At 33.6% G+C, this 12500-nt stretch overlaps 2 protein-coding genes across 2 annotated transcripts in view; one reads left to right on the top strand and one right to left on the bottom strand.

Moving 5' to 3' along the window:
- Positions 1-7086, bottom strand: part of HELRODRAFT_164684 (hypothetical protein) — a gene marked incomplete at both ends in the record, with an annotated part of 8564 nt that extends 1478 nt beyond the window's left edge. The window contains 15 exons of the mRNA XM_009030684.1: positions 1-146; positions 395-532; positions 941-1120; positions 1479-1640; positions 2023-2187; positions 2357-2521; positions 2886-3050; positions 3434-3598; positions 3951-4121; positions 4269-4424; positions 4578-4784; positions 5132-5290; positions 5807-5983; positions 6384-6504; positions 6742-7086. The exon at positions 1-146 is cut by the window's left edge and continues 3 nt beyond it. Coding sequence (XP_009028932.1) covers positions 1-146; positions 395-532; positions 941-1120; positions 1479-1640; positions 2023-2187; positions 2357-2521; positions 2886-3050; positions 3434-3598; positions 3951-4121; positions 4269-4424; positions 4578-4784; positions 5132-5290; positions 5807-5983; positions 6384-6504; positions 6742-7086 — 2622 coding nt within the window. The remainder of the gene's footprint in view (positions 147-394; positions 533-940; positions 1121-1478; positions 1641-2022; positions 2188-2356; positions 2522-2885; positions 3051-3433; positions 3599-3950; positions 4122-4268; positions 4425-4577; positions 4785-5131; positions 5291-5806; positions 5984-6383; positions 6505-6741) is intronic.
- A 1295-nt stretch (positions 7087-8381) lies between these two features.
- HELRODRAFT_95909 (hypothetical protein) lies at positions 8382-12176 on the top strand. The gene is made up of 11 exons (XM_009030683.1): positions 8382-8539; positions 8651-8778; positions 8960-9037; positions 9260-9306; positions 9477-9538; positions 9641-9753; positions 9889-10459; positions 10613-10704; positions 11043-11192; positions 11338-11418; positions 11775-12176. The coding sequence occupies exons 1-11, from the start codon at positions 8395-8397 to the stop codon at positions 11919-11921; spliced, it is 1614 nt and encodes a 537-aa protein (XP_009028931.1). The 5' UTR covers positions 8382-8394; the 3' UTR covers positions 11922-12176.
- Positions 12177-12500: the final 324 nt, after the last annotated feature.

Below are 12500 nucleotides of genomic sequence, written 5' to 3'. Positions count from 1 at the left end.
TTGTTTGCACTCTTTGGAATTGTACACAATGGTTTTCACGTCATCCAGACTCAGCTGAACCTCGTTACTGGAATATACCACTTTGTAATTAGGAGGAGGGGCGTTCAACTTGAAAGTAACCATTGAATCTGATTCGTAGCTGGAGTCTTTGATGAAAAATTTGCCAGACGATCACAACAACAACAATAAAAACAACATAAAAAACAACGCCATCAACAACAACAACAACAATTACAACAACAATAGTACAAGAGCAACAGTTGCAGAGCCAAGCAAATCACTTCGCAACGACAACCAACTGGTACATAGTTGTAGCTGATAACCAACTATAACAACCAGCCGCAACAACAAAAACAACAATAAAAAAAATAATAAAATGACATCAACGACTTACTGATAATAGAAGAGACGGTTGTGCCATCTAAAGAGCAGAAGACGATAGTAGTTTTGGTTGGCTGAGCAGCGTTCAGCGATAATGACACGAACGAACTCTCCTCCAAACCCAACTTTGCCACATCTTGACAGCTTTGGACTGATGGATTGATTGAATGAGGAAAGAATGAATAAAAATGTGATTGAGTGAATGAATGAATGATTGGTTGTTTTATTGGTGGTATGTTTGTTTGGTTGGTTGGCTGGTAGATTGATATAAAGCACTAAAAAACTGGTTGGTGGTTTATTTACTGATTGATTGGATAGTTGTATGATTGATTAATTGAAAAGTGTATTGAGTGGTTGATTGATTGATTGAACGGTTGTGATAAAACCGAGAAATGATTTAATGGCTGACAGAGTGAAATTGGGTTCGTCACGGATTTACACAATAAAATGTTATGTACATGGAACTGGAAGGCATCTTAAATAGCAAGAACTTTTCGTAAATCAATTAACAAAATAACATCTCTTCACACAAGAAAAAAATTGGCATAAAACTACCGACCAGACGAACAAGCGAACTGATTACACGGTTTCGTATCGTTACTGGCCGTCTCGTTTAGACACGGAAGTGAATTCAATCCGGACAATGTCTGGGTGCATGTTCTGGTCCTTTTCCTGTTTCCAAACCCACAAGTTGCTGAACACCTGCTCCATGCTGACCAGGGACTCCATTCCGCGGGGGCTGGATGAAAATTATTTATAAGGAGGGAGTGATTTAGAGAGGGAAGAAAAATTTTGTTGATCGAGCAAAAATTTTGGAAACTGTATGATTGGCCGATTGATTCATTGATTGATCCATTGATTGATTCATTTATTGATTGATTCATTCATTCATTCATCAATTGTTAAAAATGTTATGTATCTTAAATTTTTACAGATGCGAGATTGATGATAATAATTTTAGTTTAAACATTTGAAAAATCTATATAATCTTCGAAAAAGATGGAACGAAAAACTTTAAAAAAAATTTATAAACTTTAAAATTTGAAACAAAATCAACCAGAAAAAATTGCGATTTTAAATTGAAACCGTTCTCTAACTTGGGCAGACGGACATATTGCATTGATCTCTCTCCTCTAAGAGGCCCTTGCAGGAACTACCCCCGTTGGCTGGGGCCGTGCAATCTCTCTTCCTGATTGCCTCGCCGGAGCCACAGGTCACACTGCATATCCAACGGGTCCACTCGCCCCACTGGCCGTCAACTGAATCACGTGATGCGAATTAGTGATTAGGGGGATTTGGATTAGTGAATGATTGTGAGTAGAACTGTGCAGGATGGCTATATACAACGAGTTTAAACAATTAAATATTTTCATAAACATAAAAACATTTATAAAGCTAATTATACATATTCAATTATGTACATGCTTATTTATATTATATTATTACAATTATTATACATAATTTGACATACTCATAAAACTAGCAATACACAAATATGAATACAAACAAACACACAGAAACGCACATAGAGACACATACAAACACACACATAGAAATGCACATAGAGACACACACAAACACACATAGAGACACACACAAACACACACACACCCAAACAGTCAACAACAGTCAATGCTCTACCTGGGCATGGTTCATCGTTACAAAATTTTTCCATGGTGTTATCCCCCGGGCAATCGAGACCCCCATACTTGGGGGGGTTACACTCCCGCGTCCGGATCTGCCTGCCACCCCCACACGTAATGCTACAACTACTCCAGTCGCGCCATTCCTTCCAGGTCCCGTCAACTAACAATTTAAAATAAACTCTGATAAATTTAAATTTTTCGAATGTCTCAAATTTAAGTTTTTATCGAATAATTATCGATTAATTATTATTATTATTATTAAATATTAATTAATTGATTAACAAATAATAATTAATTAGTGAAATATTTTTTATTTGTTACTCGCTTACTTGGGCAAGGATCGGTATTGCAAGTGTCAAATTCACTGTTATTCCCCTGGCAATATAAGCCACCAAATTGGGGCTCAATGCAAAATCGTTTCCTGATTCGCTGGCCGCCACCGCAGGTCGCATTGCACGACGACCATTGGTTCCACTCCAGCCAATAGCCGTCGACTAAATGAGGTCAAATTTTGCATAAATTATTATTAACGGGAATGTATTAATTTTGAAACAACATGAGATACTATTGAGTTGAAGTTTAATATTGGCAATTAAATACTATAAACAATGAATTATTGTTATTATAAGAACTATAAGTAGCAGTAGTAGTAAAAATAGTAGTAGTAGTAGTAGTAGTAGTAGTAGTAGTAGTAGTAGTAGCAGCAGCAACAGTAAGCGTGTTTGTCGCTTTCATCTCATTACTTATAATAAAAATAGTAATGGCAATAATAATAATAATAATAATAAACAGTGATGGTGAAAATATTTCAAAATAATTCATTAACAAATGGCAACATTTTTAAAGGGTAGGACGCACCGGCGCATGATTGGCTGTTGCACCGCTGCACTGTGATGTTAGCCCCGCTACAGGGCTGTCCGCCATACTTGGGGTCTTCACAAACCCGGGTCCTAATTTGCTGGCCCCCACCGCACGTGATGTTGCAGCTGCCCCATTGGCTCCAATCCGACCAAAAGCCGTCGACTTATTTTTATTATTAGTTATACAAAATTTTTAACGTCCGTTGTTTGTTATTATTATTTTTGTTGTTCGTTATTCATGTTTGGTAATATTATTAACAATTATATTATTATTGCTTGAATATTATTATTATTATTATTATTGCTGCCTATTACTGTTATGTTTAATGTTTAAATCACTTACGTTCCGCGGTTTTTTTAATTAAAGCAAAAAAGTTGTTTAATGAATGAACGAGTAACGAGACGACATAGAAGCGACCACACACGCTTCCAGAATGAATTCCAACAACAACAATAATAATAATAATAATAATAACAACAATAATAATAATAACAACAATAATAATAATAATAATAATAATAGCAATAATAATAATAATAACTTACTAGGGCATTCCAACGTGTTACAAGTTTTATTCTGAAAATTCTCGCCGCTGCAGTCTTTACCATTATTCCTGCCTGGAACGCACGTACGGTTTCGCGACTGCCGACCACCGCCACACGTCAGCGTGCAGCCTGACCAATCGGTCCACTGCGTCCACTGGGCGTCCACTTATTGTTATTATTATTATTTGTAAGTATTTCTCAGTGGTATCAACAACAACCACAACAACAGCAGCAACAACAACAACAACAAGAGCAACAACAGTATCATCAGCAGCAACAACAGCAGCAACAACAACAGCAACAACAACGAAAATGGCATGTGAGAGGTGGAGGTGTGTATGGGTCCGCAAGGACATTGCCAAGCCAAGCACCATAACTCTCGTAACATCGGATCGCTCCATTTATTATTGCCACGTAATTATTATCTCTTATTTGACGACAACAACATCAAAAGCAACACCAAACACGACAATAATGTCTAGAAAAAACAACAAAGATATAAAAATTTCAGCCAAACCAGGGCAAGGGGGTAAAGAACATGGCTGGGTATCTTGTCCGCGCCCTTCACAACCATCGCCACCATTTCTCGGGGGCGGAGATGAGCAGGCCCTGCTTCGAGTTTGCGCTCCGTCGGCGCAAGTAACCGAACATTTCGACCATTCCGACCAATTGCTCCATCTGCCGTCGACTGCAGAAATAAATTATGACGTAATTGCGACGTAATTATGAAGTAATTATGACGTAATCGTTATTTTTATTGTTTGTTGTTGTTGTTTTTTTAAACAAAAATAAAGTCAACAACAACAACAACAATAATCAAAATAATAAGACCCACCCACGCATTTTACAGTAAGTTTTTGGTTACAGCTGCTGACGCTCCAGCCACTGTGGCGACACGAAGTCAGCGTCATTTCATCACCAGAGCATTTGAAATTTGTCAAGAGATACATCTCTGAATCTTTATTAGCCAAGTCTATTAGAACCTTAGAAGCTGTTGTGTTGTTTTGTAGTGATAGTAGTAGCAGCAACAGTGGCAGCAGCAGTAGCAGCAACAGTGGTAGAGGTAGTACTAGTAGTAATAGTAGTAGCAATAGTATTCTATTTTATTTTATCTACAATAAACAAATTATGAACCAGCCCAAACCTGAATACGCTCCGTGTTTAAATCCCATCTGCTTACAAGCTACGTCGCCATTTTGTTGGGTCCACGCGAAGTCGCCGCTGCTGCTACTGCTGCTGCCACCGATGACGTCAGCGCAGACAAACAACCAATCAGATTGTTTATTTTCAAAAATTTGAAGGCTGCCTTCGCCGTATGGAAAGCCAGTTTCAGGCTTTAGAACAACTTCAGCTGCGCGATTTTCCATTTTTATAATTTAAATCATAATAATAATGATAATTAATATTATTATTACTATTTCCATTGCAATTCTACTACTACTACTGCTGCTGCTGCTACTACTGCTACTACTACTACTACTACTACTACTACGACTACTACTACTACGACTACTACTACTATTACCACTACTATCCTAATTACTACACCTCAGAGATAAATAATTCACCCATACTCTTAATTAAAAATTGAACATCTTATTATAATAATAAATAAATAAATAATAATAATAATAATAAATAAAAAATAATAATAAATAATAATAATGATAAATAATAAATAACAATTATAAATTTCACCATTGCAACTGACAGACGAGCAGGTTTTGTTTTCGGCGGCCAGTCCGAAGCAATTTTGATCCGGATCCGAGTTAACACACTGCCTAATTCTACTACTGTGTCCCTCCCCGCAAGACTCAGCCGTCGAACACTGGCTCCACTCACTCCATTCACTCCAGTCTAATTTTATTTTTGTGAGAAATGTGAATAATAATATATGAATATTTTGTCTGTTTGATGGTTTTTTTTTATCAAAGGTTTATTTGTTATATATTCACACACAAAAATTAACTGTCGAAAAAAGTAAACACCATATTACAAACGGTAATAAATTTATAAAAATATTAACTAATGAAAAATAACTGTTAATAAATCGTTAGTAATACTACATGGTCGTAACGTAATATGGCCTATTGAATAAATAGAAACAAAACTACGAAAGAATTAAAGAGCATGAAACACGTATGAAATTATGAATAATAGATACTACATATTAAATGTGCCCCAGTAATACGTTAAAAATTATTAAGGTACATTGCAAATATTCAATTATTATTTATCATATTCATATTCGGTATAAACTCGTTAAGTACCGGTTTATAACTATTCGAAGATTTGTTATATTCGATACGTATCGATGTCTACTCGATAAATTATTATTGATATAAATATTCGGAAAAAAGGTCGAACACTTACAAGGACAATCCTTAACTTTGCACTCCTCAATCTCATGGCTCATCCCGTAGCACATCTCGACACTCTTCTGCGACATGTCGACCTTGTTGACGCAGGTTCGACTGCGTGCTGCGACACCTGGACCACATTTTTCCGAACAGTCTGACCATGCCGACCAGCCGGACCACGATATGTCAACTGTACATTCAGAATGCTATTTGTTATACACGTTTACAGAAAGCTTTCATATGTAAATTGTGACGTTCTTTTAACTATTTCAAACAGATTCATACAATTAGCGTTATAATTAGCTCTATTGCACCAAATATTTTAACAACCATAATTCTAACCTCAACCTTTTTACCTAGTAATCGTTTAGTTTAGTTTAGTCTTATCTATTCATTTGTAATCCGAACGACAATAATAAAAATTATGACACTTTTATTCTCAATGTTTTTATTAATTTTCCAATTTGCAATTTTGTTTAGTTGTAATTAAGTATATTTTGTTTTTCCAGACTGGCCAGTTTGTGTTAATAACAATAAGATTAATATCAAACAAATTAGCAGGCAACTGATTAAATGTAATCTAAACCAACCTTTAATATTGCAAACTGGACCAGTCCATTGCGATGAACAGAAACAGAGGTACGTTTTATCTGATCTGGAGAGGCAGGTACCAAAATTCATACAAGGGGTGCTCAGGCATGGGTCCGCGTCCTTTTAAATAGAGGTAAATAAATAAAGTAACTGTATTAGTTATTATTAATTGGTTAATAAATTGGTCATTTAGTTAGTCAGTCGGTCGGTTGGTTGGTTGGTCAAACAACCGATCAGTCAGTCATCAATCAACCAATCAACTACTTGGTATTTAGGTAGCGCAAATTCTAACATGTCAACAGTTTTCTCTACGTTCGCGAGACAAATAATTAAGAAGAAATAAACATAAGAATAAACCTGGCTGATCTTATAAGCATCTTTCAGATAATAATCCCACCCGTCCGATGGTTTTAGTAGCTCTGGATTTGATTGATGAGAACCAGAATTAAGATGACACAAGTTATTAACGTTGTTAAAATTGTAGGAGAGACATCTGGGGTCTTTCAAGCAAGCCATAGCGCACTGAGTAACCAGACTATAGTTCATGGAGGCCAGGGTTTGACCTTTGAACTCGTAACCCGACGACTGATATGTAATCTGGCTTTCGGTCCATTCGAAATATTGACTGATTCTCTGCTGAGATTGTGCTTTTGAGGTTAGCAGAGTTAAAACTGTTACGACGAATAAATGGTTTTTTGACATTTTTTGGAAAAAATGTGTTTTATTCGTTCGTGAAGAAACCTATTTTGTGGAAAGTAAAATAATGAAGCGCATTAAAATGAGAAAAATTTGTTTGTGTTTGTATAGCAACCGTTGTTGTGGTAACAGTTTGGATGAAGCCTAGCCAAACAGCTGATCAAATATTAACGAACCAAGTGTTATGAACTTCATCCTTAATTAGATTGATTGATTGATTAATTAGTTGGTTAATTAATTAATTTAATCATTTATCGCTCATTCATTCATTTGTAAGTGTGTCGAAGAGTTGGTGCATATCTCAATTATCTTGTATATGAGTGTCGTCTTAAACGCAATCATTCTTATTCAAACTCATCAAAATCGTGAAGAATATTAGTTTAATCTATTTTTAGTGTTTGTATGGTTTTATTAGTTTAATAAGGGTTACATATTATTTAGAATTTTCTTTTCTTTTTTGGAATCCTTTTTCATGCTCGTTTTTACGTTTCATGAAATAAACCGGTTTTAAAAATTTAGTTTAATGAGATTTCATAATCATGGGTAACTTCATTGACGAGATTCTCCTTTTTCATTCTTTGTGACACTCCTATCTGGGTGATCATGACAATTATTTTGAGACTGTTGTGATTGCGCTGTTGTAAGAGAACACCAAACCAGGAAGAGAAGCAATTTCAGTCAATACTATACCGATTCTAAGAATTACTGATACCTATACTGAATCGAAATGATGAATAGGATAGACACGAATACCTATCAGAATCGTATCGCAGTTTCTCTTTAAATAGTACGCACAAATCACTTCTTTAGCTCGTGATGTTTTCATTTATTTTATTAAGGATTGTTAGTTTTAAGCGTTTAGATTTGCAATCCGACAAGAAGACCTAGCTGGATATTTATTTTCGTTCATATTAATCCTTTTCAACAAACATAATGCCAAGTTTCATGCTAAATGCTATTTATACAAAAAAAATTTTTCGTCAAAAGAATTTTTGATAAAGTTTGAATATAAAATATATTTAGATGGATGTTCTATATTCCTATGCTGTGTTATTGAAATTGTGCCACCCTTGAAATTTAATCTGAGAATGCCTTATTGCATTCTCTCTATTATAAAGTTTACTGAGAGCAGAAACATTTTTGACAGTATGACATAGCAAGTGATAATTGCCGGCCTTTTAATCCTTCAACCTAAAAATTAAATTTATAGTTCAATTCTAGTAACAAAATGTTATTGTATCATCTAACACTTGTTTTAACTTTTATTTACTTTTAAATAAAATGTTACAAGTAAGATAAACAAAACATGCCGAAATGATTCTGGCACGGCGCATAAAGTTGCGCACTAATTTTAGTGCAAATCTTGAACTAACCGTAAAAAAACTGTCTTCAAGGTCATCACTGAACTTTGAGGATGAAAAAGTTAAAGACTCCAGCAAAGTCATCGGGCTTACATTAAGTAACTTGTAACAATTTTTATTAAAAATGAAAGAAAATTTAAATTATTAAAATTTAAAATTAAATTAAAAATAATTATCGAATTTCATTATAACTTAACTTAAAAACTTAGATCAGCAGAAAAACATTTTAAAACGGCGGCCAGTCTACGATGAAAATATGCGTTTGCTCAAAGTTGCCATCATTGGGGCGCCTAATGCTGGAAAATCCACACTCGCTAACAAGCTCATCAATTGGAAAGTTAGATTGGTTATAAAATATAATTTAAATTTAAAACTTTTAACATAGATTTCTTTATTTTATAAATGAGCCATTCAAATTTTAATGGTATCTTCTTTAATAGAATTTAATATTGGATCTTATCTTTCTATTTTATATAATTTTAAGTATAATTTACTTTTAAATTTTAATCTAAAAAAAGTTTTCATCGGTTTCTCAAAAAGTCCACACCACTAGACACAGGACATTGGGTGTCCTGACTGAAAGTAATAAGCAAGTGGTTAGTGATTTTTTTTTTAATTTTTGATTAAATAGTTGATTGATTTATTAATTTATTCAAAATATTCATCTCTTTGCTTATTTATTGTTTAATTTTTTAAAAACTTAAATATACTTTTAATGTTTAAAAATTTTAAATGAATTCTTTTGTCATATTTGTTTTACTCGGTAGAAATTATTTTCTTTATCCCTAACTGATATCAGCTTCTTTTTCCAAAATTAGATTTTCCTAGACACCCCAGGTGTAATAGTACCATCTAAAGTCAAAAAGTAAATTTAAATTAAATGAAATTTATAATATTATTTAATTTTTATTATTTTTCAAAATAAATAAATTTAGTATTATCATCAGTAATAATTGTATTTACCAATAAATGGTATAATATAAAAGGTTCATTTTAATATTATTATTTTAGTAATAATATAAATTCTTAATAAAGACACAATTTAGAGATGAGTTTGTTAGTTGATCCCCACCAAGCCCTGCATGAAGCTGACTTGAGTATTTTTTACATTCTTTTATTTTGTTTATTCGTTCATTCATTCATTAAAATATTCGTTCATTCATTCATTCATCCACAATATTTTCTCCTAAAAATTGCAGTACTAGTCGTAGTGGATGTCTCAAATTTGTGGCACAGAACACACCTGGAAGAGGAGATTATGAAGATGCTTGTATATCACGCCAATAAACCTTCCCTATTGGTCCTTAATAAGGTTTGTGGGCGGCGTTTAAAGGTATGTTAATGAGTTATTCTCTATTCCGATGGTTGTTGTTTTTAACAGAATATATATATCAAATCAAGCGTGAAATGAAATTGAATAGAATTAAAATTTTAAAAACTTTCGAAGGTGGATTTGCTGAAGAGCAAAGAGGAAGTACTAAATGTCATTAGAATCCTAACGGAAGGATGCTTAAACGGAAGGAAGTATTACCAATCAGGCCAGGGAAAACAAAAAAATTTAGCCAAAGACTCTGATGCAAATTTTCTTGAAAATTTATTTAAAAGGATGAAAGAGGAAATGGAAAAAGAGAATGAGAAAAATGGGAATTCCCATTCCAGGACGGAAATAGATGTGAATATTGCCACTACTACTACTACTGATGATGATGATGATGGTGGCGAATCGTCATCATCATCAGTATCGTCATCTTCATCCACATCATCATCGCCATCAGTAGCATCATCATTATTATCATCATCACCGTCTTCATCATCATCATCTTCATCCACATCGTCTACGCCATCATTAGCATCATCATCATCATCGTCATCATCATCACTTTCCTTGCCACCAGCTTCACAATCGTCGTCTGTTTTGCCTAATTTGAAGAGGCAATTGGTTAGTGTAGATAGGGGCAGTGTTAATTTGAGAGAGCAAGTTCAATGGCTGGCTTACTATTCTAAGCTAAACGAGATTGGTAATTTTGTCTTCACCTTACTCATTCATTCATTCGTTCGTTCGTTCGTTTATTTCATTCGTTGTTTTATTCATTTTACCAGTTCGTTCACTTCATTTGTTCATTCATTCATCATTCATTCAGTCATTCTTCTTTTTTTTCCAAACTTCCAAGGTAGAGAGATGAGGCACTGCTACGGCTGGCCTTATTTCAAGGAGGTCTTCGTCATCTCGGCAGCTAGTGGCGACGGCATTTATGAATTAAAAGTAATTATTTCGAGAAAATTAATTAATGTAAATTATTATCATTTTATTATTACTATTTTGTTATTACTAATTCAGGTTTTTATAATTTAAATTTCTTCATAATTATTCGTTCATTTATTTATATTTCTATCATTCATTCGTTCATTCATTGTTTCGTTCGCTCGTTCATTCGTCCGTTTGTTCGTTCAATCATTCATTCACAATATTACTAATTCATTAATCATTCAATCATTCATTTATAATCAATGATTTATAATCCTTCATTTTTTTATTCTTTCATTAATACACTCGTTTGTCTATCACTCTTTCTTCTATTCATTCATTCTTTCTTTTAACAGAACTACCTAGTCGACTTGAGCATCCCTTCAAAGTGGTTGTTCCACGAGCAGGTGGTGACCAATCAGAATCCACTACAGCTGGCACGTGACATCGTCCTCGAGAAGCTTCTAGATAACCTCGCTGAAGAGATACCATACCAGATTGAAATTGTACGAAGGACTCATTCTTTTTCTTTTGCCATTTTTAAATTTATTTTTTGTGATTTTAATTTTCTGACACAATTTTGATTAAAAGTAGATATACATTTCATTATTTTTTTGTCCTAATTATTTTCTTTGATTTTTTTCTCCATAGAAATTAGTAACGTGGCACGTAGATGATGAGGATCTTCTCAGAGCTCAGTTTGAACTGTCATGCAGCAAGAAGCGACACATTGTTAGCATGGCATAGCGTAAAGCGTAGCATAGCTAACTCTCTCTCTCTCTCACTCTCTCTCTCTCTCTCTCTCTCTCTCTCTCTCTCTCTCTTACTTTTTTAAAATTGCTTTTATTTTTATAAAATATTTCACGGATTATTGGTTTTTATTATTACGACTACTTTTACTACTACTGCTTATACTTCTACAACTACTACTGTTACCACAACCATCACCGCTACTACTACTACTACTACTACTACTACTACTACTACTACTTCTACTACTACTACGACTACTGCTACTACAACAAATAACAATTGTAGTACCAACATTACGATAAATTCTACTACTATTAACTTTTTTTCCGTTCCAGCACAAACTGTTGGGAAAGAATGGCGAAACGATAAGAAAGATTTCGATGGAGGTAAAGCAGGAGTTGATGAACGCCTTCAAGCGCGAGATGTCGCTGCAGCTAATTGTCCGGGGCAACTCTAAAACTAAGCCCCCTATTAAAAAATAAAATTTCCTATTAAAGTTTGAACTAATTTTTATTCACTTTTACCAAATTTTAGTGAAAATCTGGTAAATTTTTATTCTAAAATATTTTACTTATTTTCCAAGTGAATTTTAGTTAGATTTAAGAATTCTCATCTAATTCCGAGCAAATTTTTAATAAATTTGGTTATTTTTAAATAAATTTAATTTAAAATAAATTTTTCGAATATTTCATTGGATTTTTTGTTTTTTTTTTTGTTTAGTTTGGAATAAAATTTTAGTAAAATTTAAATGTTATTCTGCTTTACAAGTCGTTAGTGGTAAGTGTATGCTTGAGTCCTGTTCTAATGTTTTCATCATTAAAATGTCTTTGGTGTCTTTATATTTGATCTTTGTAAATTTCCTGTTTTACGAATTTGTTTTCTTATCGTTCTATGTATGTATACATATATTTAATATTGTATACCCATCGCCTCTGAATCGAGACATTTTTAATTAATTTGAAATAATAAAATTATTTAATTTTAATACTACTAATTAATTTTTTAATTATTATTGTTTCGTTTTTTTTGGCTTCTTCAGAAGGCAAATGGGGGATCCTCAG

This window comes from Helobdella robusta, assembly GCF_000326865.2.
Source record: "Helobdella robusta unplaced genomic scaffold HELROscaffold_7, whole genome shotgun sequence".
In the NCBI taxonomy this organism is placed as follows: domain Eukaryota; kingdom Metazoa; phylum Annelida; class Clitellata; order Rhynchobdellida; family Glossiphoniidae; genus Helobdella; species Helobdella robusta.
This window is presented reverse-complemented; position numbering and strand designations above follow the sequence as displayed.